This window comes from Mobula hypostoma, chromosome 2 (genome assembly GCF_963921235.1).
Source record: "Mobula hypostoma chromosome 2, sMobHyp1.1, whole genome shotgun sequence".
NCBI lineage: Eukaryota > Metazoa > Chordata > Chondrichthyes > Myliobatiformes > Myliobatidae > Mobula > Mobula hypostoma.
The window spans coordinates 176,262,487-176,288,776 of record NC_086098.1 but is presented as its reverse complement, the minus strand read 5'-3'; the positions used below and the strand labels follow the sequence as shown (position 1 = coordinate 176,288,776).

At 42.8% G+C, this 26,290-nt stretch overlaps 1 protein-coding gene across 2 annotated transcripts in view; it reads right to left on the bottom strand.

The window, feature by feature from the left end:
• cyldb (cylindromatosis (turban tumor syndrome), b) overlaps positions 1-13,549 on the bottom strand; it is a 92,603-nt gene extending 79,054 nt beyond the window's left edge. Inside the window, exon 1 of one of the 2 annotated variants that reach the window (XM_063041139.1) lies at positions 13,506-13,549. In XM_063041139.1, coding sequence (XP_062897209.1) covers positions 13,506-13,541 — 36 coding nt within the window. In that variant the 5' untranslated portion in view covers positions 13,542-13,549. The other variant, XM_063041140.1, reaches the window with a different exon arrangement.
• Between the last annotated feature and the right edge of the window lie 12,741 nt (positions 13,550-26,290).

Sequence of the window (26,290 nt, the reverse complement as noted above, 5' to 3'; positions counted from 1 at the left end):
CAGGAAGAATGTGGAAACTATAGAAAGGGTGCAGAGGAAATTTACAAGGATGTTGCCTGGATTGGGGAGCATGCCTTATGACAGTAGGTTGAGTGAACTCGTCCTTTTCTCCTTGGAGCGATGGAGGATGAGAGGTGATCTGATAGAGGTGTATAAAATGATGAGAGGCATTGAATGTGTGATAGTTAGAGGCTTTTTCCCAGGGCTGAAATGGCTAGCACGAGAGGGCACAGTTTTAAGGTGGTTGGAAGTAGGTACAGAGAGGATATCAGGGGCAAGTTTTTTTTTAATACAGAGTGCTGAGAGCGTGGAATGGGCTGCCGGCAACTGTGGTGGAGGCAGATACAATAGGGTCTTTTTAGAGACTCCTGGATAGGTACATGGAGCTTAGAAAAATAGAGGGCTGGGGGACTTCCGGTAGAGCTCATGGAGTGAAGTCGTGTTCTTGACTCGCTCCATTACCTCTAAGTTTTTCTTCTTATGATCAGCTATATTTTAATTAACCATTAAGGCATCGACTTTTACAATATTTTGAAATAAATTGGGCTCTTCGATAATCGGATGCGTTTAAGGTCTGCTATGTCTAAGAATGGAAAAAACGGGAAGGACGGCAAACCTCCGGTTAGACCAAAAGGTACCAATTTTCCTCCAACTGAACCACCGCTGACTTTGAAAGCTATATCGGAGCTAATTCAAAGGGAAATTTCAACCTCTGTTACGGAGCTGATTCGTGCGGAAATTTCAATTAATTTCCAGAAAATTGCCGATTCAATCAATAAGATACAAACATCTATTACGGAACATCAGTCGGCTATATCTGATCTTCAAAAATCCATGCAACAAAGTGAGCTTAAGATGGAGAAAATCGAAGAAACAATTAATGTGATGAAGAAGAAACTTGACTTTCTGACCTTTAAAAACTCTGACTTGGAATCCAGAATGCGACGGCAGAATCTTCGAATGATTGGGGTGCGTGAAGCTGTTGAATCTGATAACCCTATGAAGTATTTTTCTCAACTTTTAAAAGATGCATTTTCTACTGTATTTCCTGACCAACCACCGTTATTGGATCGTGTTCACAGAGTTCCATCATACTCGTTTAAGTCAGATAAATCTCGACATGTCATCTTACGCTTTCATTACTTTCAAGACAAGGAGAAACTGCTTCGTTTCGTTCGATCTAAAGGTTACATTGATTTTTTGGATCTTAATTTCCGATTCGTGGAGGATTTCAGTAAACCAATTCAGGATCAACGGGTTCGTTACAGATCTGTGATGTCGGAACTCTACAAGATGGATTTAAAACCAGCGCTGCTTTACCCAGCACGTCTAAGGATTCGTACGTTGGATGGAGCCCTCCGTTTTTTTGAATCTCCATCGGATGCCCAGAGTTATCTGGATCAATTTTCACCTTCAACATCTTAATCGTAATTTTTAACTATCTCCGTTTGATCGGAGGTTGTGAATTTGTCAGTTTTAATTTTTTTTTGCCTTATATGGGCAGAAAAGTTTATTTTTGATTAATTAATATGGTTGCTAAACTTTCTTTCTATCTGCGTCATTCCTTTCTTTTTCCCAGGGGATTCTGGGTGGTTATTTCCTCAGCGTCATTCTACGTATTTTCTTTGAGGCCTTAAATTTTGTAGTTTTTAAATCTACTTCTTTTTGTAGGTTTTCATAACTAGTTTATGTTAATAATCTCATTTCTTTTTTTTGTTTACTCATAGGGTCTGGGGTTTGTTGCGGTTTTTTTTATTTTCTGGCTTTTTCTCTGTTTATATTAAGTGTTTGTTTTAATTGATTTACCTTTTTTTATTCTTTTACTGTTTTATAACTAGCTGATCTTTTTTATATTTACACTTTTTTTAGGGAGCGCATACCGGAAGTCATGGGGGTAGTTTTAGTGCTTGCTTCTTTCTGGCTGGTCTGTGTTAGATTTAGCCTTGGGGTCATGGGGTGGAGGGTGGTGGGAGGGGCTTCACATTTTAGTTTCTTTCTTCTTGGGCTATGTACACTATTGAAGTATTGGTTGCGTTCTCCTTCCCAGTATCTCTTATTTGTTCTGTTCCCTTTCCGGGTTCATGGGTCGAGCCTATCGTCAATCCTCCTTGTTGCGGGTTGACTTTAGGGTTTATGGAGTCTATTATTAATTTTGTCTCCTGGAATACTAATGGTCTTAATCATCCTATTAAAAGGAAAAAAGTTTTTAAAGTGTTCCAGAGACTTAAAGCACAAATTTTATTTTTACAAGAGACCCGTGTGCGGAGGGGGGACAGACTACATTTTTTTAAATTCTGGAAGGGACAACAGTTTCATTCAAACTCCAATGCTAAGATTCGAGGCGTCTCTATTTTTATAGACTCCTCAGTTACTTTTATACAACATGATATTATTTCTGATCCGAATGGTAGATTTCTACTGGTTAGTGGTCTACTATTTAATAAAAAGGTAGTTTTGGTTAATGTTTATGCTCCTAATATGGACTGTCCGGAATTTTATAAATCATTATTCAATCAGTTCCTGAATTTGAATGAGTTTTCATTGATCTGGGGCGGAGATCTTAATACCTGTTTATCTCCAGCTTTGGACTGTTCGGCTCCTCTACGGACCTTACCTAATAAATCTGCAACTTTGATTAATTCATTCCTCTCTGATTCTGGATCGACGGACATTTGGCGTTTTTTGCATCCTCAGGAAAAAGATTTTTCTTTTTTTTCCACATGTTCACCATTCCTATTCAAGAATTGATTATTTCTTTATTGACTCTCGTCTTATTTCTTCAGTGATTAAATGTGATTATGACTCTATAACCATTTCGGATCATGCTCCACTTAAGCTTTCTATTAAAATTCAGGCCAATACACAAAATAATAGACAATGGCGTTTTAATTCGCTGTTGCTTCAGGACTCGGACTTCGTTAACTTTATGAATGAACAGATTGATCTTTTTTTTTACAATCAACTATACAGAGGATATTTCTGTGAACATTCTTTGGGATATTTTAAAGCTTATATTCGTGGTCAGATCATCTCGTATTCTGCTGCTTTGAGGAAGAAGCTGAAGCAGGATGAGTTGGTAATTGTGGGCAAGATTAAGGAAATTGATAAGAAATATGTTACAGCTCCCTCTGAGGAGTTATATAAACAAAGAGCTGAACTTCAAATGGAACACAGTTTATTACTTTCGTCCTCGATTGTAAACCAATTAAAGAAAACAAGAAGTGAATTTTATGTACACAGTGACAAAATTGGCAAACTGCTGGCTAATCAATTGAAGTCTAATTATGCTACATCTCAAATTAATCAGATTTATAACCAAAATGACCGACTGATACTGATCATGCGGGGATTAATCAAACCTTCTGTGATTTTTATTCTTCCTTATGTCAATCAGTCTCCTCGAGACTCTAAATATATGAATGATTTTTTAGATAACCTAGACTTCCCTGAGATTTCACAGGATATGTCTTCTATGTTAGATACTCCCATTACCACTGATGAGATTAAGAATGTTATTTCCTCTATGAATTTGGGGAAAGCTCCTGGCCCTGATGGGTTTACCGTAGAATTTTATAAATGTTTTGCACCTTCATTAATCCCTTGGTTCTGTAGGGTTTTTGAGGCTTCATTAAAACTTGGTAAACTTCCCGAATCTTTCAATAGAGCGTCAATCTCTCTAATATTAAAGAAGGATAAAGATCCTGCTCAGTGTGCATCTTATAGACCAATATCTTTATTAAATGTTGATTCTAAAGTTTTTTCTAAGTTATTAGCAAACAGATTAGAAAAAGTACTTCCTTTTATTATTTCGGAAGACTAAACAGGTTTTATTAAAGGTCGTTACTCTTTTTATAACATTCGCACACTGTTAAATATTGTTTATACCCCCTCACAAAATGTTCCTGAGTGTGTTATCTCTTTAGATGCTGAGAAAGCTTTTGATAGAGTAGAATGGCCTTACTTATTTAAGGTGCTTGAAATGTTTAATTTTAGCTCGAAATTTATATCCTGGATCAAACTGTTATATCATTCTCCTGTGGCCTCGGTCCGTAACAACTCTCTAAGCTCACCTTTTTTCCCCTCTTTTTCGAGGTACTCGACAAGGTTGTCCTCTTCGTCTTTTATTATTTGATATTGCATTAGAACCTCTTGCAATTGCCATTCGAGAATCTCCAAATATTACTGGGATAACTCGGGGCTTAAAGTCCCATAAAATATCACTCTATGCTGATGACTTACTTTTATATATTTCTAATCCTCAAAAATCCATCCCTGCTGTTTTAGAGTTATTAGCACAATTTAGTCTCTTTTCAGGTTATAAATTAAATCTTAGTAAGAGTGAACTTTTCCCGATTAATAAACAACTTCCCTTATATCATAACTTTCCATTTAAATTGATTAATAATTATTTTTTATATCTTGGGATTAAAATTACTTGTAAATACAAAGATTTATTTAAGATTAACTTTTTACCCTTAATTGACCATATTATTCAACTTTCATCTAAATGGTTTCCTTTATATTTAACTTTGATTGGTCGTATTAATGCAGTTAAAATGTTTTTTTTGCCAAAATTTCTATATATATTTCAGGCATTACCAATCTTTGTTCCAAAATCTTTTTTTGCTAAAGTTGACTCAAAAATTTCTTCATTTATTTGGCAAAATAAAAACCCGAGACTGGGTAAAATACATTTACAGAAAGCTAAGAGAGGTGGAGGTTTAGCATTACCTAACTTTAGATTCTATTATTGGGCAATTAATATTCGACATATGAAATTTTGGTTAATTGACCAGGATATACTATCCATTCCTAAATGCAAACAACAGGAATTCTGCAGATGCTGGAAATTCAAGCAACATACATCAAAGTTGCTGGTGAACGCAGCAGGCCAAGCAGCATCTATAGGAAGAGGCGCAGTCGACGTTTCAGGCCGAGACCCTTCGTCAGGACTAACTGAAGGAAGAGTGAGTAAGGGATTTGAAAGTTGGAGGGGGAGGGGGGAGATGCAAAATGATAGGAGAAGACAGGAGGGGGAGGGATAGAGCCGAGAGCTGGACAGGTGATAGGCAAAAGGGGATACGAGAGGATCATGGGACAGGAGGTCCGGGAAGAAAGACAAGGGGGGGGTGACCCAGAGGATGGGCAAGAGGTATATTCAGAGGGACAGAGGGAGAAAAAGGAGAGTGAGAGAAAGAATGTGTGCATAAAAATGAGTAACAGATGGGGTACAAGGGGGAGGTGGGGCCTTAGCGGAAGTTAGAGAAGTCGATGTTCATGCCATCAGGTTGGAGGCTACCCAGACGGAATATAAGGTGTTGTTCCTCCAACCTGAGTGTGGCTTCATCTCCACAGTAGAGGAGGCCGTGGACAGACATGTCAGAATGGGAATGGGATGTGGAATTAAAATGTGTGGCCACTGGGAGATCCTGCTTTCTCTGGCGGACAGAGCGTAGATGTTCAGCAAAGCGGTCTCCCAGTCTGCGTCGGGTCTCACCAATATATAAAAGGCCACATCGGGAGCACCAGACGCAGTATATCACCCCAGTCGACTCACAGGTGAAGTGATGCCTCACCTGGAAGGACTATTTGGGGCCCTGAATGGTGGTAAGGGAGGAAGTGTAAGGGCATGTGTAGCACTTGTTACGCTTACACGGATAAGTGCCAGGAGGGAGATCAGTGGGGAGGGATGGGGGGGACGAATGGACAAGGGAGTTGCATAGGGAGCGATCCCTGCGGAATGCAGAGAGAGGGGGGGAGGGAAAGATGTGCTTAGTGGTGGGATCCCATTGGAGGTGGCGGAAGTTACGGAGAATAATATGTTGGACCCGGAGGCTGGTGGGGTGGTAGGTGAGGACCAGGGGAACCCTATTCCTAGTGGGGTGGTGGGAGGATGAAGTGAGAGCAGATGTACGTGAAATGGGGGAGATACGTTTAAGAGCAGAGTTGATAGTGGAGGAAGGGAAGCCCCTTTCTTTAAAAAAGGAAGACATCTCCCTCGTCCTAGAATGAAAAGCCTCATCCTGAGAGCAGATGCGGCGGAGACGGAGGAATTGCGAGAAGGGGATGGCGTTTTTGCAAGAGACAGGGTGAGAAGAGGAATAGTCCAGATAGCTGTGAGAGTCAGTAGGCTTATAGTAGACATCAGTGGATAAGCTGTCTCCAGAGACAGAGACAGAAAGATCTAGAAAGGGGAGGGAAGTGTCGGAAATGGACCAGGTAAACTTGAGGGCAGGGTGAAAGTTGGAGGCAAAGTGCCTATTCTGGTATCTGTCCCCCACTTTTCCTTCGCTACATCGACGACTGCATTGGCGCTGCTTCCTGCACGCATGCAGAACTCGTTGACTTTATTAACTTTGCCTCCAACTTTCACCCTGCCCTCAAGTTTACCTGGTCCATTTCCGACACCTCCCTCCCCTTTCTAGATCTTTCTGTCTCTATCTCTGGAGACAGCTTATCCACTGATGTCTACTATAAGCCTACTGACTCTCACAGCTATCTGGACTATTCCTCTTCTCACCCTGTCTCTTGCAAAAACGCCATCCCCTTCTCGCAATTCCTCTGTCTCCGCCGCATCTGCTCTCAGGATGAGGCTTTTCATTCTAGGATGAGGGAGATGCCTTCCTTTTTTAAAGAAAGGGGCTTCCCTTCCTCCACTATCAACTCTGCTCTTAAACGTATCTCCCCCATTTCATGTACATCTGCTCTCACTCCATCCTCCCACCACCCCACTAGGAATAGGGTTCCCCTGGTCCTCACCTACCACCCCACCAGCCTCCGGGTCCAACATATTATTTTCCGTAACTTCCGCCACCTCCAACGGGATCCCACCACTAAGCACATCTTTCCCTCCCCCCCCTCTGCATTCCGCAGGGATCGCTCCCTACGCAACTCCCTTGTCCATTCGTCCCCCCCCATCCCTCCCCACTGATCTCCCTCCTGGCACTTATCCGTGTAAGCGGAACAAGTGCTACACATGCCCTTACACTTCCTCCCTTACCACCATTCAGGGCCCCAAACTGTCCTTCCAGGTGAGGCATCACTTCACCTGTGAGTCGACTGGGGTGATATACTGCGTCCGGTGCTCCCGATGTGACCTTTTATATATTGGTGAGACCCGACGCAGACTGGGAGACCGCTTTGCTGAACATCTACGCTCTGTCCGCCAGAGAAAGCAGGATCTCCCAGTGGCCACACATTTTAATTCCACATCCCATTCCCATTCTGACATGTCTGTCCACGGCCTCCTCTACTGTAAAGATGAAGCCACACTCAGGTTGGAGGAACAACACCTTATATCCGTCTGGGTAGCCTCCAACCTGATGGCATGAACATCGACTTCTCTAACTTCCGCTAAGGCCCCACCTCCCCCTTGTACCCCATCTGTTACTCATTTTTATGCACACATTCTTTCTCTCACTCTCCTTTTTCTCCCTCTGTCCCTCTGAATATACCTCTTGCCCATCCTCTGGGTCACCCCCCCCCCCCCGTCTTTCTTCCCGGACCTCCTGTCCCATGATCCTCTCGTATCCCCTTTTGCCTATCACCTGTCCAGCTCTCGGCTCTATCCCTCCCCCTCCTGTCTTCTCCTATCATTTTGGATCTGCCCCTCCCCCTCCAACTTTCAAATCCCTTACTCACTCTTCCTTCAGTTAGTCCTGACGAAGGGTCTCGGCCTGAAACGTCGACTGCACCTCTTCCTCTAGATGCTGCTTGGCCTGCTGCGTTCACCAGCAACTTTGATGTATGTTGCCATTCCTAAATGGGTAGCATTGGAATTACAATCTGTTCAGGGCTATACACTTGGCTCTATTTTAGGTTCCTCTCTTCCTTTTGATTTGAAACGCCTCAAACAGGTATCTAACCCGATAGTTAAATATACCTTACGTATTTGGTTTCAATTCAGAAAATTTTTTGATCTTAACCAATTTGGGCTAGCGATTCCTATCTTAGGTAACATATTTTTTCCTCCCTCTTTTACGGATTGTGCTTTTCAAATTTGGAAGACTAAGGGTATTTCACGGTTTTTGGATTTATTTTTAGATGGTTCCCTTATGTCTTTTGAACAATTATCTAATAAATATAATTTATCAAGAATACATTTTTTTTAGGTATCTACAAGTTAGAAATTTCCTAAGTACTATACTTTCTTCTTTTCCAATGCTTCCTCCTACATACATTTTAGATACTATAATTAACCTTAATCCATGTCAGAAAGGTGCATCGGCTATGATTTATAATATTATGAAACTTAGGAAAGCTCCATTTGATAAGATTAGGGTAGATTGGGAACAGGAATTGGGGTCTATCATTTCCGCGGATGACTGGGGGCAGATTTTACAATTAGTCAATACTTCCTCTATCTGTGCTAAACATTCCCTAATTCAATTTAAAGTTGTTCATAGAGCACATATGTCCAAGGATAAATTAGCTCACTTTTATTCTCATATTAATCCTTTTTGTGATAGATGTCCGGGGCAGATAGCCTCTTTAACTCATATGTTTTGGTCTTGTCCTACTCTGGAAATTTTTTGGAGAGACATTTTTAATATTATCTCCAAGGTATTGAATATAGATATCTCTCCTCACCCTATTACTGCTATCTTTGGACTACCTAAAATTTCCAGTAATCTTTCTCCTTCAGCCCGTAGAATGATTGCATTTCTTACTTTAATGGCGAAAAGATGTATCTTACAACATTGGAACGACCTTAATGCTCCAACTACCTTTTTTTGGTTTTCTCAGACGATATTATGCTTGAATTTGGAGAAAATTAGAAGCAATCTTTATGATTCCTCACTTAAATTTGAACAGACCTGGAGATCTTTTATTCAATATTTTCATTTAATGTAATTTTTTTTTCTCTCCTTTTTTTTGCTCCATATTTATATACCCTTCTTGTTTTTTTTTAAACTGTGTTTAATGGAGGTCAGGATTGAGGACGTGATTTTAAGTTTTTTTTTTAACTCTGCTTGGTTCCAAGTTAGCCCATTGCTTTGCTTTGCTTTTAGTTAGTTGCACGGTGGGTTTTTTTCCTTTTCTCTATTGAGATATATATATATATATATATAAATTAGTATACTATTATGTTACCTTAGTATGTTATGTTTAAATTACATTGTCTGTATCTTTTTTTTGTATTAATACCTCCTGTAATTTTATTATATTCTAACAGTGTATTAGTGCCTATATGGCTTACCTTTTTGTATACTTATTCAATAAAATGATTTAAAAAGAAAGAAAGAAAAATAGAGGGCTATGGGTAACCCTAGGTGATTTCTAAAGTACATGTTCGGCACAGCATTGTTGGCCATAGGGCCTGTATTGTGCTGTAGGCTTTCTATGTTTCTAAAATGTGATCAGATCTTCATGCAAGTCCTATAACTAGATAAAGAGAACCCACTTAAATAAATAACACAAAACCATTATACTTGCTCATTTATCTATTGAGAAAAATGATCCCATATTATATGTATCTGTTGGAAAAAGTATGTGAACCTCTGGGGTAATGCCTTCTACAAAAGCTATTTAGAGTCAGGTGTCCCAATCAATGAGATGAGATTGGAGGTGTGGATTGTAGAGGTGCCTTTCCCGATAAAAAAAAGACACAAAGTCAGGTTACTGACAGAGCCTGCTCTTCTCAAGAAAGATCTGTACACAATGCCTCAATCAAAACAACTTTCAGAGGACCTCAGAAGAATTGTAGAGATGCATGAAGCTGGAAAAGGCTACAAAAGCATTTCCAAAGAACTGTATTCAGCAGTCCACAGTGAGAGAAAATTGTCTGCAAATGGAGGAAACTCAGTAACTTTGCTACTCTCCCTAAGAGTGGGCATCCTGCAAAGATCACACCAAGAGCATAATGTGCAATGCTGAAAGAGGCGAGAAAGAACCCAAGTAGGCAGAAATCTCTAGAACTTGCTAACGTCTCTGTTCATGTGTCCACTAAAAGAAAAACACTGAACAAGAACAGCGTTTATGGAAGGACAACACAGAGGAAACTGCTCTCCCAAAAAAAAATTGCTGCACGTCTCAAGTTTGCAAAAGACCACCTGGATGTTCTACAATGCTTCTGGGACATTGTTCTGTGGACAGATGAGACAAAAGTTGAAATTTTTAGCAGAAATGCTCACCACTACGTTTGGAGGAAAAAAGGCACCGCACACCAACACCAAAACCTCATCCCAACTGTGAGGCATGGTGGAAGGAGCAACATGGTTTGAGGCTGCTTTGCTGCCTCAGGGCCTGGACAGCTTGCAATCATTGAGGTAACAATAAATTCAAAATTGTATCAAGACATTTTAGATTATGAGAACACGCAGTCCTCGTTTAATATCATTTAGAAATGCATGCATGCATTAAGAAATGATACAATGTTCCTCCAGAGTGATATCACAGAAAAACAGGACAAACCAAAGACTAACACTGACAGAATTATAACATATAGTTACAGCAGTGCAAAGCAATACCATAATTTGATAAAGAGCAGACCATGGGCACGGTAAAAACAAGTCTCAAAGTCCCGATAAATTCCCAAGTCCCCGATAGCAGGCAGCAAAAGGGAGAAACTCCCTGCCATAAACCTCCAGGCACCGACAACTGCCGATGCATTGGAAGCACCCGACCACAGCCGACACTGAGTCCGTCCGTCCGAAAATTTCAAGCCTCCGACCAGCCCCTCCGATACAGCCTCTCAAGCACCATCGACCTCGCACCGGCCACCGAAACAAGCAAAGCCAAGCATTCGGGGCCTTCTCCTCCGCAGATTCCGGACCACCCAGTAGCAGCGGCAGCGAAGCGGGCATTTCAGAAGTTGCTCCAGATGTTCCTCCGTACTCTCACGTCTGTCTCCATCAAATCAGAATTTTACAGGAGAATGTCAGGGCCGTAGTCCGTCACCTGAAGTTTAATAGAAGTCGGATAATGCAACAAGACAATAATCCGAAAGACAAGAGTGAATCAATACCAGTATGGTTTAATGGTTCATGTTTCGAAATGGCCAAGTCAAAGTCCTGACCTTAATCCTTCTAGAAATGTTGCAGAAGGACCTGAAGCAAGTAATTCATGCAAGGAGGTCCACTAACATCCCAAAGTTGAAGCAGTTTTGAAAGGAGGAATGGCCAAAATTCCTCCAAGCCGATGTACAGGACTGATCAACAGTTACCGGAAATGTTGGTTGAAGTTATTGCTGTACAAGGGGGTCCACTAATTACTGAAAGCAAAAGTTCACATACTTTTTCCAACAAATACATGTATTATTGGATCATTTTTCTCAATAAATACAAGCATAATTTTTTGTGTTATTTATTTAATTGGGTTCTCTTTATCTAGTTTTAGGACCTGCGTGAAGATCTGATCACATTTTAGGTCATATTTATGCAGAAATAGAGAAAATTCTACAGGGTTCACAAACTTTCACTACTGTAAGACTACAGAAGCAAGATAGGACACCTGTTGATTAGTGGCAACAACTCCTCGCTCAACATTAGTAAAATAAAAAGCTGATTGTCAACTTCAGAAACGTAACCTTCAGGAGGTGAACGTGCACCTATCTACAATGGAAGATTGGTGGTGGACAGAGCTAGCAGCTTTAAATTCCTGGCCGTGAACATACTGGACGACCTGTGCTGGGCCCAACACATGCAGGCAATCACAGGGAAAGCATACCACCATTTTTTGGAGGTTAAAGAGGTTCCACTTGTTACCAAGTACTCGAACAAACTTCTACAGCAGTACTGTTGAAAGCATCCTGACTGACTGCATCATGTTCTAGCATGGCAATCTGAATGCACAGGAATGTGAAGCTGCAGAGTAATGGCTTCTGTCCAATACATCACTAGGTGCCTCCCCACCATCTACAGGAGACACTACCTCAAGAAGGCAAGACCCATCATGAAAGATCCACACTATCAAGACCATGGCACCTTCTTGCAGCTACCATTGAGCAGGAGGTACAGTGAGGCCCCACACCACCAGGTTCAACAACAGCTTTAACCATTTAGTTTTTGAGCCAACCTGCAAAACCCTAATCACTACCACATTATGACCACTTCGATCACTTGCACTAAAATGGACTTTGTGGGTTAGTTTTGATCCAATTGTGTTCTTCCTTATAAAAATTGTTAATAATTTATGTTTTTCTTGTGAATACTGTTTGCATGATGCTGTGTGCCTGTGATGCAGCTGCAAGCAAGTTTTTAACTGCACCTGTGCATGCATGCACTTGTGCAGATGACAATAAGCTCAACTTTGAGAAAGACCAGATTTCATATGGTGATTCTATTAGGTAAAAGCAGAGAGCAACCTCAATTGCAATCCTTTCCGCAGCCTTGTTTTCATTGCTACCATCAGAAAGGAGGAATAGGGGCCTGAACGATTTAGGAATAGTTTCATCCCCTCTACCATATGATTTCTGAATGGACATTGAACCCATGAACACAACCGCAATACTTTTTTTAAAATTTCTGTTTTTGCTCTACTTATTTTTACTATTTAATATATATATACACATACTGTAATTCAGTTTTAATATTTGTATTGCATTGTACTGCTACCCCAAAGTTAACAAATTTCACAACATATGTCAATGATATTATACCGGATTCTGATTAAACTAAGAGCACTCTCATGTGTGTGCGGTCTCAAACTCAGCTTGTAAGCAACATCTGCTACCAACTTAAACCACAGTGTCCCCACATGATAAAATTCAGAATGATAAAAGATTTTATGCAACATATCTAAATATGTCAATTGCCTTGAGATTGACAGCTGTACCGTATTTATGAAAAAAAAACAGACTAAATAGAGGTGTTCTGCAAAGCAGTCCCCAATTGCCTTTGACTTATCCGGTGAAGAGACCACCATACTGTGAATGTATTATTTTAAAGGCAACCAAGTGCAGGTTTCACCCGTGAGAAAGGCTCGTACGGAAGCCTGAAGACACAGTCTCAACGATCAGGAAAAGCTTCTGCAATCCGATTTCTGAATGGGCGTTAAACCCATGAACACTATCTCACTGCCTTTTTTATTTCTATTTTTGCACTACTTACTAAACTTTTTTTATATTATGTATAGCATTGTACCGCTGCCGCAAAGACAACAAATCTCACGACGTAAGTCGGCAGAATTACCTAATTCTGATGCAATGTGAAGGGACGCTGTTACTCCTATCACCACCGGGAAGACGGCCTCACTGAGCCCTGGCACCTGCCTGTTGACCTACCAAGACCTCGCTTGGCTGGCGGTAGGAGGTGCCCTCCCAGTCACATCACTACCAAAGTACACTGCCCTCGGACAGCTGCGGTGGGGACCCGCCTCTTTACAGACTATGGATGTGCTGAGAGGGTGTGGAGACCGACGCAAGGCGCTGGAGTCTCCCCCTACCAAACCCTCGCGGCTCCGGGCTCCGGTCCCCGACCACTGTCAGGCCCGGCTCCTGATTCACACACCACTCGACACCGAGAACGCAGGGAAATCCCCTCGGCTGCTATCCCGACTCCACTCACCCCATCCCTCCGCGGCGTCCTGCGAGCAACACGCATGCGCCACTCCTCTGCTCTCGCGAGCTCCAGCTCACGTCAATCATTAGTACCGGGGAGGAAGCCGCCCGTCAATCATTTGCTGCTGCCCAGCTTCCGGATAATGCACCATCGAAATTCTTTTTATGGCGATTGGCAGTCTAACTTAATCTCTTTCAAATGAAAGCTAAATTACCCCAAACGTAATGTAAAACGCTACTGTGAATTAAAGTCACTCCCATAACTTAGTTTTAAATGAAAACTATGAACCCCTAAAGAGTGTAATGAAGCCTGCATTTGATTTCTTTCAAACTTACAAGGTTCACACTGTAATAATGGAAAAGAGTAAACAATCGGCGTTTCCGACCTGAAGAATGGTCTCGGCCCGAAACGTCGACTGTCTACTGTTTTCCATCGATGCTGCCTGACCTGCTGAGTTCCACCAGTATTTTGTGTGTTTTAGTTTGGATTTCCAATATCCGCAGATTTTCTTGTTTGTCACACCGTGATAGTATATACTTAACTTTCATAATGATGACAAAACCTACACAACGCAGAATGATATTTTCCAACAAGATACAACAAATAATTAAGCACAGTATGCCCAATTCTAATTTGTGATAAAGGAATCTCTCCCCTTCTTATTTTATCCCCTTCTCTCATAAACCTAGTAGTTCTATAAAGGAGTCTCCCTTATGTCCATTATCCCACAAATTGTGCCATAGTCCCCTAATTCTTGACCTTAGCTTCTGATTTGCTAAGTGGAAGGTCTATATCCACTGTTGAACTTGTTCCGCTTACACGGATAAGTGCCAGGAGGGAGATCAGTGGGGAGGGATGGGGGGGGACGAATGGACAAGGGAGTTGTGTAGGGAGCGATCCCTGCGGAATGCAGAGAGAGGGGGGGAGGGAAAGATGTGCTTAGTGGTGGGATCCCGTTGGAGGTGGCGGAAGTTACGGAGAATAATATGTTGGACCCGGAGGCTGGTGGGGTGGTAGGTGAGGACCAGGGGAACCCTATTCCTAGTGGGGTGGTGGGAGGATGGAGTGAGAGCAGATGTACGTGAAATGGGGGAGATGCGTTTAAGAGCAGAGTTGATAGTGGAGGAAGGGAAGCCCCTTTCTTTAAAAAATGAAGACATCTCCCTCGTCCTGGAATGAAAAGCCTCATCCTGAGAGCAGATGCAGCGGAGACGGAGGAATTGCGAGAAGGGGATGGCGTTTTTGCAAGAGACAGGGTGAGACATTCTATAAGTTTACATTAATGAGGATTAACAATATAGGCCTATAATTAGATGGATCAGACAGGGGTTTCCCGGGTTTTAGAATAGGCACAACTACTGCTATTTTCCATGAGGAAGGAAGATGGCCTAACCCTGCTTTGTTCAGGGTGTCAGATGTGGGAATCCTGGGAGACCTCCAGCCTCCCTGATGGCCACATTTGCGCCAGGTGCACCAAGTTGCAGCTCCTCAGAGACCGTGTTAGGGATCTGGAGCTGCAGCTTGATGACCTACTGCTTATCAGGGAAAGTGAAGAGGTGATAGACAGGAGCTACAGGGAGGTAGTCATCCCTAGGCTATAGGAGTCAGAAAACTGGGTCACTGTCAAGAGAGGGAAGGAAAATGCCCGGACAGTGGAGAGCACACTTGTGGCTGTCCCCCTCAGCAACAAATACCTTGTTCTGGATGCTGTTGAGGGGGATGACCTGACAGGGGACGCCCACGGTGACCGGGTCTCTGGCATTGAGCCTGGCGCTGTTGTGCAGGAGAGAAGGAGGGTGAAGAGAAATGTGGTAGTCATGGGGGATTCCATAGTCAGGGGAACAGACAGGAGATTCTGTGAGCCTGACAGAGATACCCGCATGGTGTGTTGCCTCCCAGGTGCCAGGGTACGGGATGTCTCGGATCGGGTCCTGAATATTCTAAAGGGGGAGGGTGAGCAGCCAGTTGTCTTGGTACATGTTGGTACCAATGACATAGATAGGACAAAGGAGGAGGTCCTGAAGAGAGATTTCCAGGAGTTAGGAAGGAAGGTGAGAAGCAGGACCTCCAGGGTAGTAATCTCGGGATTGCTACCTGTGCCACGTGCTAGCAAGGGCAAGAATAGTCGGACCAGGCAGATGAATGCGTGGATGAGACACTGGTGTAGGGGGCAGGGCTTCAGATTCTTGGGTAATTGGGATCTCTTCTGGGGGAAGTATGACCTGTTCAAAAAGGACAGGTTACACCTGAACCCGAAGGGGACCAATATCCTGGCGGGAAAGTTTAATAGAGCGGTTAGGGAGGGTTTAAACTAATTTGGCAGGGGGATGGGAACCGGAATGATAGAGCGGAGGAAGGGGAAAACAGAAATAAATCTAAGATAGTGAGCAGTAAAGATGTCAGGAAAGACAGGCAGGTGATGGGGCAAATTTGTAGCCATTGGGGTGAGTTGCAGTGCAATAAAGTAGCAGTGAAATCAAAGCAAAAAGTATCAAATACTGGTCTTAAGGTGTTATACTTAAATGCACGCAGCATAAGGAATAACGTGGATGATCTTGTTGTACAGCTACAGATTGGCAAGTATGATATTGTGGCCATCACTGAGACCTGGCTAAAGGATTCATGTCTCTGGGAGCTGAACGTCCAAGGATACACGGTGTATCAGAAGGATAGGAAGGTAGGCAAAGGGGGAGGTGTGGCTTTATTGGTAAGAAATGATATTAAATCATTAGGAAGAGGTGATATAGGATCAGAAGGCGCAGAATCTTTATGGGTTGAGCTAAGAAATAGCAGGGGTAAAAGGACCCTGATGGCAGTTATTTATAGGCCTCCAAACAGCTGCAGGGACGTGGACTACAAATAGAAAATGGAAATAGAAAAGGCTTGTCAGAAGGGCAGTGTTATGATAATTGTGGGGGATTTTAACATGCGAGTAGATTGGGAAAATCAGGTCAGCACTGGATCTCAAGAGAGAGAATTTGTAGAATGTCTGTGAGATGGCTTTTTGGAACAGCTTGTTGTTGAGCCCACTAGGGGATCGGCTGTACTGGATTGGGTATTGTGTAATGAACCGGAGGTGATTAGAGAGATTGAGGTAAAGGAACCCTTAGGAGACAGTGATCATAACATGATTAAGTTCACTGTGAAATTAGAAAAAGAGAAGCCGAAATCTGATGTGTCGGTATTTCAGTGGAGTAAAGGAAGTTACAGTGGCATGAGAGAGGAACTGGCCAAAGTTGACTGGAAAGAGACACTGGCGGGAAAGACAGCAGAGCAGCAGTGGCTGGAGTTTATGCGAGAAATGAGAAATGTGCAAGACAGGTATATTCCAAAAAAGAAGAAATTTTCGAGTGGAAAAAGGATGCAACCATGGTTGACAAGAGAAGTCAAAGCCAAAGTTAAAGCAAAGGAGAGGGCATACAAGGAAGCTAAAATTAGTGGGAAGACAGAGGATTGGGAAGTTTTTAAAACCTTACAAAAGGAAACCAAGAAGCTCATTAAGAGAGAAAAGATTAACTATGAAAGGAAGCTAGCAAATAATATCAAAGAGGATACTAAAAGCTTTTTCAAGTATATAAAGAGTAAAAGACAGGTGAGAGTAGATATAGGACCGATAGAAAATGATGCTGGAGAAATTGTAATGGGAGATAAGAAGATGGCAGAGGAACTGAACGAGTATTTTGCATCAGTCTTCACTGAGGAAGACATCAGCAGTATACCGGACACTCAAGGGTGGCAGGGAAGAGAAGTGTGCGCAGTCACAATTACGACAGAGAAAGTACTCAGGAAGCTGAATAGGCTAAAGGTAGATAAATCTCCTGGACCAGATGGAATGCACCCTCGTGTTCTGAAGGAAGTAGCTGTGTAGATTGCGGAGGCATTAGCGATGATCTTTCAAAAGTCGATAGATTCTGGCATGGTTCCGGAAGACTGGAAGATTGCAAATGTCACTCTGCTATTTAAGAAGGGGGCAAGGAAGCAAAAAGGAAATTATAGACCTGTTAGCTTGACATCGGTGGTTGGAAAGTTGTTGGAGTCGATTGTCAAGGATGAGGTTACAGAGTACCTGGAGGCATATGACAAGATAGGCAGAACTCAGCATGGATTCCTTAAAGGAAAATCCTGCCTGACAAACCTATTACAATTTTTTGAGGAAATTACCAATAGGCTAGACAAGGGAGATGCAGTGGATGTTGTATATTTGGATTTTCAGAAGGCCTTTGACAAGGTGCCACACATGAGGCTGCTTAAGAAGATAAGAGCCCATGGAATTACGGGAAAGTTACAGACGTGGATAGAGCATTGGCTGATTGGCAGGAAACAGAGAGTGGGAATAAAGGGATCCTATTCTGGTTGGCTGCCAGTTACCAGTGGTGTTCCACAGGGATCAGTGTTGGGGCCGTTTCTTTTTACATTGTACATCAACGATTTGGATTATGGAATAGATGGCTTTGTGGCTAAGTTTGCTGACAATACGAAGATAGTTGGAGGGGCCGGTAGTGCTGAGGAAATGGAGAGTCTGCAGAGAGACTTGGATATATTGGAAGAATGGGCAGAGAAGTGGCAAATGAAGTACAATGTTGGAAAGTGTATGGTTATGCACTTTGGCAGAAAAAATAAATGGGCAGACTATTATTTAAATGGGGAAAGAATTCAAAGTTTTGAGATGCAACGGGACTTGGGAGTCCTCGTACAGGATACCCTTAAAGTTAACCTCTGGTTGAGTCAGTAGTGAAGAAGGCGAATGCAATGTTGGCATTCATTTCTAGAGGAATAGAGTATAGGAGTGGGGATGTGATGTTGAGGCTCTATAAGGGGCTGGTGAGCCCTCACCTGGAGTACTGTGGGCAGTTTTGGTCTCCTTATTTAAGAAAGGATGTGCTGATGTTGGAGAGGGTACAGAGAAGATTCACTAGAATGGTTCCGGGAATGAGAGGGTTAACATATGAGGAACACTTGTCCGCTGTTGGACTGTATTCCTTGGAGTTTAGAAGAATGAGGGGAGACCTCATAGAAAGATTTTGAATGTTAAAAGGCATGGACAGAGTGGATGTGGCAAAGTTGTTTCCCATGATGGGGGAGTCTAGTACGAGAGGGCATGACTTAAGGATTGAAGAGCGCCCATTCAGAACAGAAATGCAAAGAAATTTTTTTAGTCAGAGGGTGGTGAGTCTATGGAATTTGTTGCCACGGGCAGCAGTGGAGGCCAAGTCATTGGGTATATTTAAGGCAGAGATTGATAGGTATCTGAGAAGCCAGGGCATCAAAGGTTATGGTGAGAAAGCGGGGGAGTGGGACTAAATAGGAGAATGGATCAGCTCATGATAAAATGGCGGAGCAGACTCGATGGGCCAAATGGCCTACTTCTGCTCCTTTGTCTTATGGTCTTATGGTCTTCACAACAGTCCCTTGATACAGTAACATATATCATCCTTTGCTGGAGATGTCTGCATTAGTATCAGCCTTCTTAAATTCATACAAAGAAAACTGTACATCAGTCATACTATAATTGTTACAACTGGCTTCCAACACACCAGGGTGTTCACTTGGAACCTTATCCCTACATTGTTTAACCACTTCACTTAAATTATCTTGATTGCAACCTAGCCAGTAATTCAACCTTCCCTATTTCAGTAACAATCATTTTACCCTCATCAATCAATACTGGAAGCAAGAGAAAATCTGCAGATGCTGGAAATCCGAGCAACACATACAAAATGCTGGAGGAGCTCAGCAGGCCAAGCAGCATCTATGGAAAAGAATACAGTCGACGTTTCGGGCCATCTCGATGCTGCCTGACCTGCTGAGTTCCTCCAGCATTTTGTATATGGTGCAATCAATACTGGAATATTATTATCCCTACGAATCGTAAACTTCTCCCAATTTGCTTTCTCAAAATTCAGCCAAAATTTCTCTATTGTTTTTCTTAGAAATAAAAGATGTTTTATTTTGTCATAAAGCACCCATGCTTCCCTTGAGAGGGAATTTGCCATTTTCAGGCCCTTTGAACTGGGAGATTGTGCCTAGCCATAAAAGCATTGCGGGAGTGGGCAAGAGTTTTAAGCCAGAGGTGAGCAGCAAATAACCTGCTGGAAGAATTAAATGGGTCGAGCAGCATCTGTGGAGGGATAAAGAACTGTCAACACATCAGCACTGGTGCATGGTCTCGACCCGAAACATCAACAATTCCGTTCCTCACATCAATACCCCTCAACATCCCCCCAGCAGACTGTTGTTCAGTTTCCATTTGAGGCTTCATGTTCCTCCTTCCTACAAGTGAATCAGAATTAGAATCAGGTTTAATATCATTGGCACATGTCGTGAAATTTGTTATCTTTGCAGAAGCAGTGCATTGCAATACATAATAAGAGAAAAAGAACTGTGAATTACATTTAGCATTTATATTAAACAGTTAAATCAAATAAGTAGTGCAAAAGGAGATTAAAAATAGTGATGTAGTGTTCATGGGTTCATTGTCCATTCAGAAATCAGATGGCAGAGGGGAAGAAGCCGCTCCTAAATCACTGAGTGTTTGTCTTCAGGCTTCTGTACCTCCTTCCTGATGGCAGCAATGAGAAGAGGGCATGTCCTGGGTGATGACGGTCCTTAGTGATGGATGCTGCCTTTTTGAGGCATTGAAAATAACAATGGTGTCTTATATTGGATAATTGCCTCAACATCCAATCCATGCTAGCATTGATGCTCCAAAGTTTTTTTTATTTTAGTAAACCCCCTCCCCCCAACATTACTATCTGGCTGCTGTTCTAGACCCCTCGTAGGGTATTCTTCTTCATAAGTCCATCACCCCTACTGAGTCATAGGCCACCAACAGCAGTTCACCAGAGTCCTCTGTCCAGGGCGGGTTTTCCCAGCTGTAGCCTATCTCTTTGGTGTATCTTTTATCTCCAAGGCATGAGGTCTTTGCAGCTTCTGTAGCTCTGGATTTTTATGGGATAGGGTTGCTCACCCCAAGACTAACCCTTCTCCTTTCACAGCCGGACTTGGTACCACTCATTGCAGAGTTATATTGGAACAGCAGGTTTATTTGCAGGTGCAAGGAAGTCTTACTGTATTGATAAATAAAGGGTTTACATGAGACGGTGCCTGGGGTATTGTGCACAGTTTTGGTCCCTTCACCGAAGATAGGATGTACTTGGATGGTGGTGAGGTACTTGGATAGGATGGTGATGAGGAGGCATACAGGAGTTAGGTAGATCAGCTGATTAACTGGTGTTGCAACAACCTTGCATTCAACGCCCTTTAACATCTGTCGGACGATGCTGAGGATGTTCTACGAGTCTGTGGTGGCCAGTGCGATCACGTTTGCTGTTGTGTGCTGGGGCAGCAGGATGAGGGTAGCAGACACCAACAGAATCAACAAACTCATTCGTAAGGCCAGTGATGTTGTGGGGATGGAACTGGACTCTCTGACGGTGGTGTCTGAAAAGAGGATGCTGTCTAAGTTGTATGCCATCTTGGTCAATGTCTCCCATCCACTACATAATGTACTGGTTGGGCACAGGAGTACATTCAGCCAGAGACTCATTCCACTGAGATGCAACACAGAGTGTCATAGGAAGTCATTCCTGCCTGTGGCCATCAAACTTTACAACTCCTCCCTTGGAGGGTCAGACACCCTGAGCCAATAGGCTGGTCCTGGACTTATTTCCATCTGGCATAATTTACATATTATTATTTAATTATTTATGGTTTTATATTGCTATATTTATACTCTATTCTTGGTTGGTGCAACTGTAACGAAACCCAATTTCCCTCGGGATCAATGAAGTATGTCTATCTATCTATCTACCTATCTATCAGTAAGACCAAGGAATTGATTGTGGACCTCAGGAAGGAGAAGTTGAAGGAGCACACACCATTGTGGAGTTAGCAGTAGAAAGTTTCAAGTTCCTGTGTCAATACCTCTGAAGATCTATTCTGGGTCCAACATATTAAAGCATCTTCTTCCCCTTTGCCATCAGATTTCTGAACAGACAATGAACCAACCCGTGAACACTCACTATTTTGCTCTCTATTTGCACGACTTATTTAACTTAATTTTATATGATAAAAAGGAAGCATCCATCATTAAGGACCCCCAATCACCCTCAATGTGTGTGTGTGTGTGTGTGTGTGTGTGTGTGTGTGTGTGGTCAGCGGGTAGAGTTCAAAGTAGATTTCATTATCAAAGTACACCATATACAACCTGAGATTCATTTTCCTGTGGGCATACCCAGCAAATCTATAGAATAGTAACAATAACAGGATCAGTGAAAGATCAACCAGAGTGTAGAAGATGACAAACTGTGCAAATGGAAATATAAATAAATAGCAATAAATAATGAGAACGTGAGACAAAGAGTCCCTAAAGTGAGATCATTGGCTATGGGAACATCTCGATGCATGGCCAAGTGAACCTGGTGGTGCAAGTCCTGAGGCACCTGTACCTTCTAATGGCAGCAGCGAGAAAAGCCTGGGTGGTGGAGATCTTTGGTGATGGATGCTACTTTCCTACTTCAGCATTTCATATAAATGTGCTCAATGGTTGGGAGGGTTTTACCCGTGACGTACTGGGCCGAATCCACTACCTTTTGTAGGATTTTCTGTTCAAAGACATTGGTGATGTAACCAGTCAATATACTCTCCACCACACATCTATAGAAGTTTGTCAAAGTTTTAGGTGTCATGCCAAATCTCTGCAGATTCCTAAGGAAGTAGAGATGTTTGAGTGCTTTCTTCACAATTGTATTTACATGCTGGGTCCAGGACCAGTCCTCTGAAATAGTAACACCAAGGAATTTAATGTTGCTAACCCTCGCCACCTCTGATGAGGACTGGCTTGTGGACCTCTGGTCCCCTTCTCCTGAAGTCTACAATCAGGTCCTTGGTCTTACTGACATTGACCGAGAGGTTGTTGTTATGACACCACTCAGCCAAAGTTTCAGTCTCACAACAGTGGTGTCATCAGCAAACTTGAATATGGTATCAGAACCATGCTTAGCCACACAGTCATTGATATAAAGCGAGTAGAGCAAGGGGCTAAGCACACAGTCCTCTGGTGCACCTGTGCTGATGGAGATCATGGAGGAGATGTTGTTGCCAGTCCGAACTGACGGGGGTCTACAAGTGAAGAAATCCAGGGTCCAATTGCATAAGGAGGTATTGAGGCCAAGGTCTCAGAGTTTATTGATTAGTTTTAAAGGATTATGGTATTGAATGCTGAGTTGTAATCGATAAAGAGCATCTGATGTATGCATCTTAGCTGTCCAGATGTTCCAGGGTTGAGTGAAGAGCCAGTGAGATGCCATCTACTATGGACCTGTTACTGGGCAGGCAAATTGGAGCAGATCCAAGTTGCTTCTCAGGCAGGAACTGTTATGTTTCATCACCAGCCTCTCAAAACTGTGGATGTAGGTGTAACTTGGCAATAGTCGTTGAGGCGGGTCACCAGTCTTCATGGGGACTGGTATGATTGAAGCTCGCTTGAAGCAGGTGGGTACCACACACTTCTGAAGTGAGAGGTTAAAGATCTCAGTGAACACAGCAGCCAGTTGGTCAGCAAAGGTCTTTAGTACATATCTAGGTACTCATTTGTTCCAGGTGCTTTCCTTGGATTCACCCTCCTGAAGGCAGCCTGCATGTTAGCTTCGGAGACTGAGATCAAAGGATCTTCCGGAGACGTGGAGGTTCACGATGGTTCCTCCATATTCTGCCGGTCAATGTGAGCATAGAAGGCATTGAGCTCACTTAGAAGTGAAGCTCTCTGTCTCCCATGTTGCTTAATTTAACTTTGTAGGAGGTGATAGCATTCAAACCCTGGCACAACTGTCGAGCATCCCACGTTGATGGGTGTATGTGAAGAGACAGAATCAGGACGCTGTCTGCATTTGACTTGGACCTTTCTACTACTTGAGAGGGAGATCACGCTGTCATGGTTTTATGTTAACTGCTTTGCAAGATCACCTCTCCCCACCCCCAAATAAAAATAATTCACACACAGACATCTTCCACTTGAAACTGGAGTGGAAGTGAGCCTACAATGAGTGCAGTCACAGGAAACAGGCATCCATCATCTCGGATCCCCACCATCCAGTCCAAGCTCTCTTCTTGATGCTGCCATCATGAAGCAGGTACAGGAGACTTAGGACCCACGCCACTAGTGTCTGGACCCTACAACTATCAGGCCTTTGAACCAGAGGGAATAATTTCACTCAACTTCACTCAGCCCAACACCGAAATGTTCCCACAACCCATGGACTCTTCATCTCATGTTCTTGATAATAATTGCCTATTTATTTATCAGTAGTATTTTGGTTGGGGTTTTTTTGTTCATTGTTCACAGTTCACTGTCTTTTGCACATTCGTTGTGTTGTCCATCTTGTGTGTGAACTTTCATTGATTTTATTGTGCTCCTTTGTATTTACTATGAATGCCCACAAAGAAACAAACCTTGGTATTTTTGGTAATATATACCATATGACCCGGCTGGTGATGTAGTGGCATCAGTGCCGGACTTCGGGACGAAAGGTCCCGAGTTCGAATCCAGCCATCTCCCCTGCACACTTCCCATCCGTGCTGGGTTACAAGCTGGTGATCTCTTTGGAAACTCACCCAGCTGAAGGCAATGGCAAACCACCGCTGTAACTTGCCTCATACGCAGTTCCCCACTATGTCAGAGAGGTGTGGAGGGAAATCATCCACTATCCGGAGAAACTCTGGATGCGACATACCTTTCCTGTATACAGTATGTACTTTGATAATAAATTTACTTTGAACTTTGAACCCTGAGCGACAGGTCCAATATCTAAATGGCCTCTTCTTTTCATGTCATGTTTGTGCTTCTCTAACTAAGGGTCATAAGAGAAGTGGTTTATTGATTCCAATTTAGTCAATAGTTCAATAGTTTCATTTAATATCAGAGAAATGTATGCAATATACATCCTGAAATTCTTTTTCTTTGCAGACATCCACGAAAACAGACGAGTGCCCCAAAGAATGAATGACATTTAAATTGTTAGAACCCTGAAGCCCCCACTTCTCCCCCCCATGCACAAGCAGCTGCAAAGCAATGACCCTCCCCCACCCCCATCCACTTCTGCAAAAATGCATCAGCACCCTCCACCCCCCAAGCGTACAATAGCAAGGCTCCCAAGAAAGACCACGATCTACACTACAACAAAATCTAATTGTTCACCCGACAATTTGATATGCCACGGGCTTGCTCTCTCTCCCTAATAAAGGGAAAAAGAGGTGTCCCTTTTAACAGTCATGGGGTTATAGCATTATAAAGAATGAAAACAGACCCCACAGGCCCAACTCATCCATGCTGACCAAATTGCTGAACTGAGTTACACAGACAAAGTACTGAAGGAACTCAGCAGGTCAGGCAGCATCTATGGAGGGAAATAAGTTGTTGATGTTTTGGTCTGAGACTCATCGTCTTCTTTTCCAGTCCTGGTGAAAGGTCTCAGCCCGAAATGTTGACAGTTTATTCCTCTCCACAGATGCTGCCTGACCTGCTGAGTTCCTCCAGCATTTTGTGCGTGTTGCCCCAGATTTCCAATATCTGCAGAATCTCTTGCGCCTAGCTGAGTTAGACCCATTTGGTCCCTATCTGTCTGAACAATCTCTATCCATGCACTTGTCTGAATGCATTTTAAATATCATAATTGTACCTGCCTCTACCACTTCCAACAGGATCCTCCATATACCCACCACCCTTTTAAATATTTCCCCTCACAGTTTCAAGTCTGTGCTCCCTAGTTTCAGATTCCCCTTCCCTGGTTGTTCACCTTATTGTGTTGTCCTTCATTTGTCACTGGACTGAGTTCAGGAGCCACTAGGTAATATTGAGGCTCTATAAAACTCTGGTTAGTCCACGCTTTGGAATATTGTGTTCAGTTCTGGTCACCTCATTACAGAAAGGATGTGGAAGCTTTAGAGAGGGTGCAGAGGAAATGTACCAGGATGCTGCCTGGATGAAAGGGCATAAGGATAGGTTGAGCAAGTTGAAAGAAGGAGGATGAGATAAGACTTGATTGAGGTGTACAACATGATAAGAGGCATGGATAGAATGGAGAGCCGGAGACTTTTTCCCCAAGGTGGAAATGGCTAATATGAGGAGTGTTCCCGGCGGGTTTGAATGTACAGTGCCCCGTCTTTGTCTGTACAGCGGTCGGCTTATTAATGCTGCGGTCAAGATGTTAAACGCACGGGAAACACGGAAACAGTCGTTCCATACAAGTCAGGGAGGTGTCAATGAATCAGCAGTTTCCACCCGGAACAGCGTCTGAAGTGACCGACCTATCTCTCACCTCGATGTTCGTGGTACTGCACTGCAGTACAGTACTGGCACCAAAAATCACCGTCACCACAAACACTTCACCGCCCTTCTTACCTGTCAGCAAAGCAAATATATAGCGACATGCAAAAGATAATTACCCTGCGGCATTATGCCCAGATACGCCTGAATTCTGCAATATCTGTAGGACGCACAGAGGCATTAAAGCACAAAACAACACCCACCCCATAATGTGAGCGCTCTTTGAAAAACACACATGGTGACAATAACACCGCGGCACAAATGAATATATTTACATAATTATGGAAATAGAGGCAGATGCATTAATGTACACGCTATATGTAAATACAATTTTGGACGTATTAGAATACAGGCATTGTCTATATTATCTGCGCACAGTATTTATGGATCAGTGTCCTATGTGCTAAAATCTGAGCTTGTCAGCTGATCAATATCGTTTTTTTCAACCTCCCTGTCCCTTTCTCCCCCT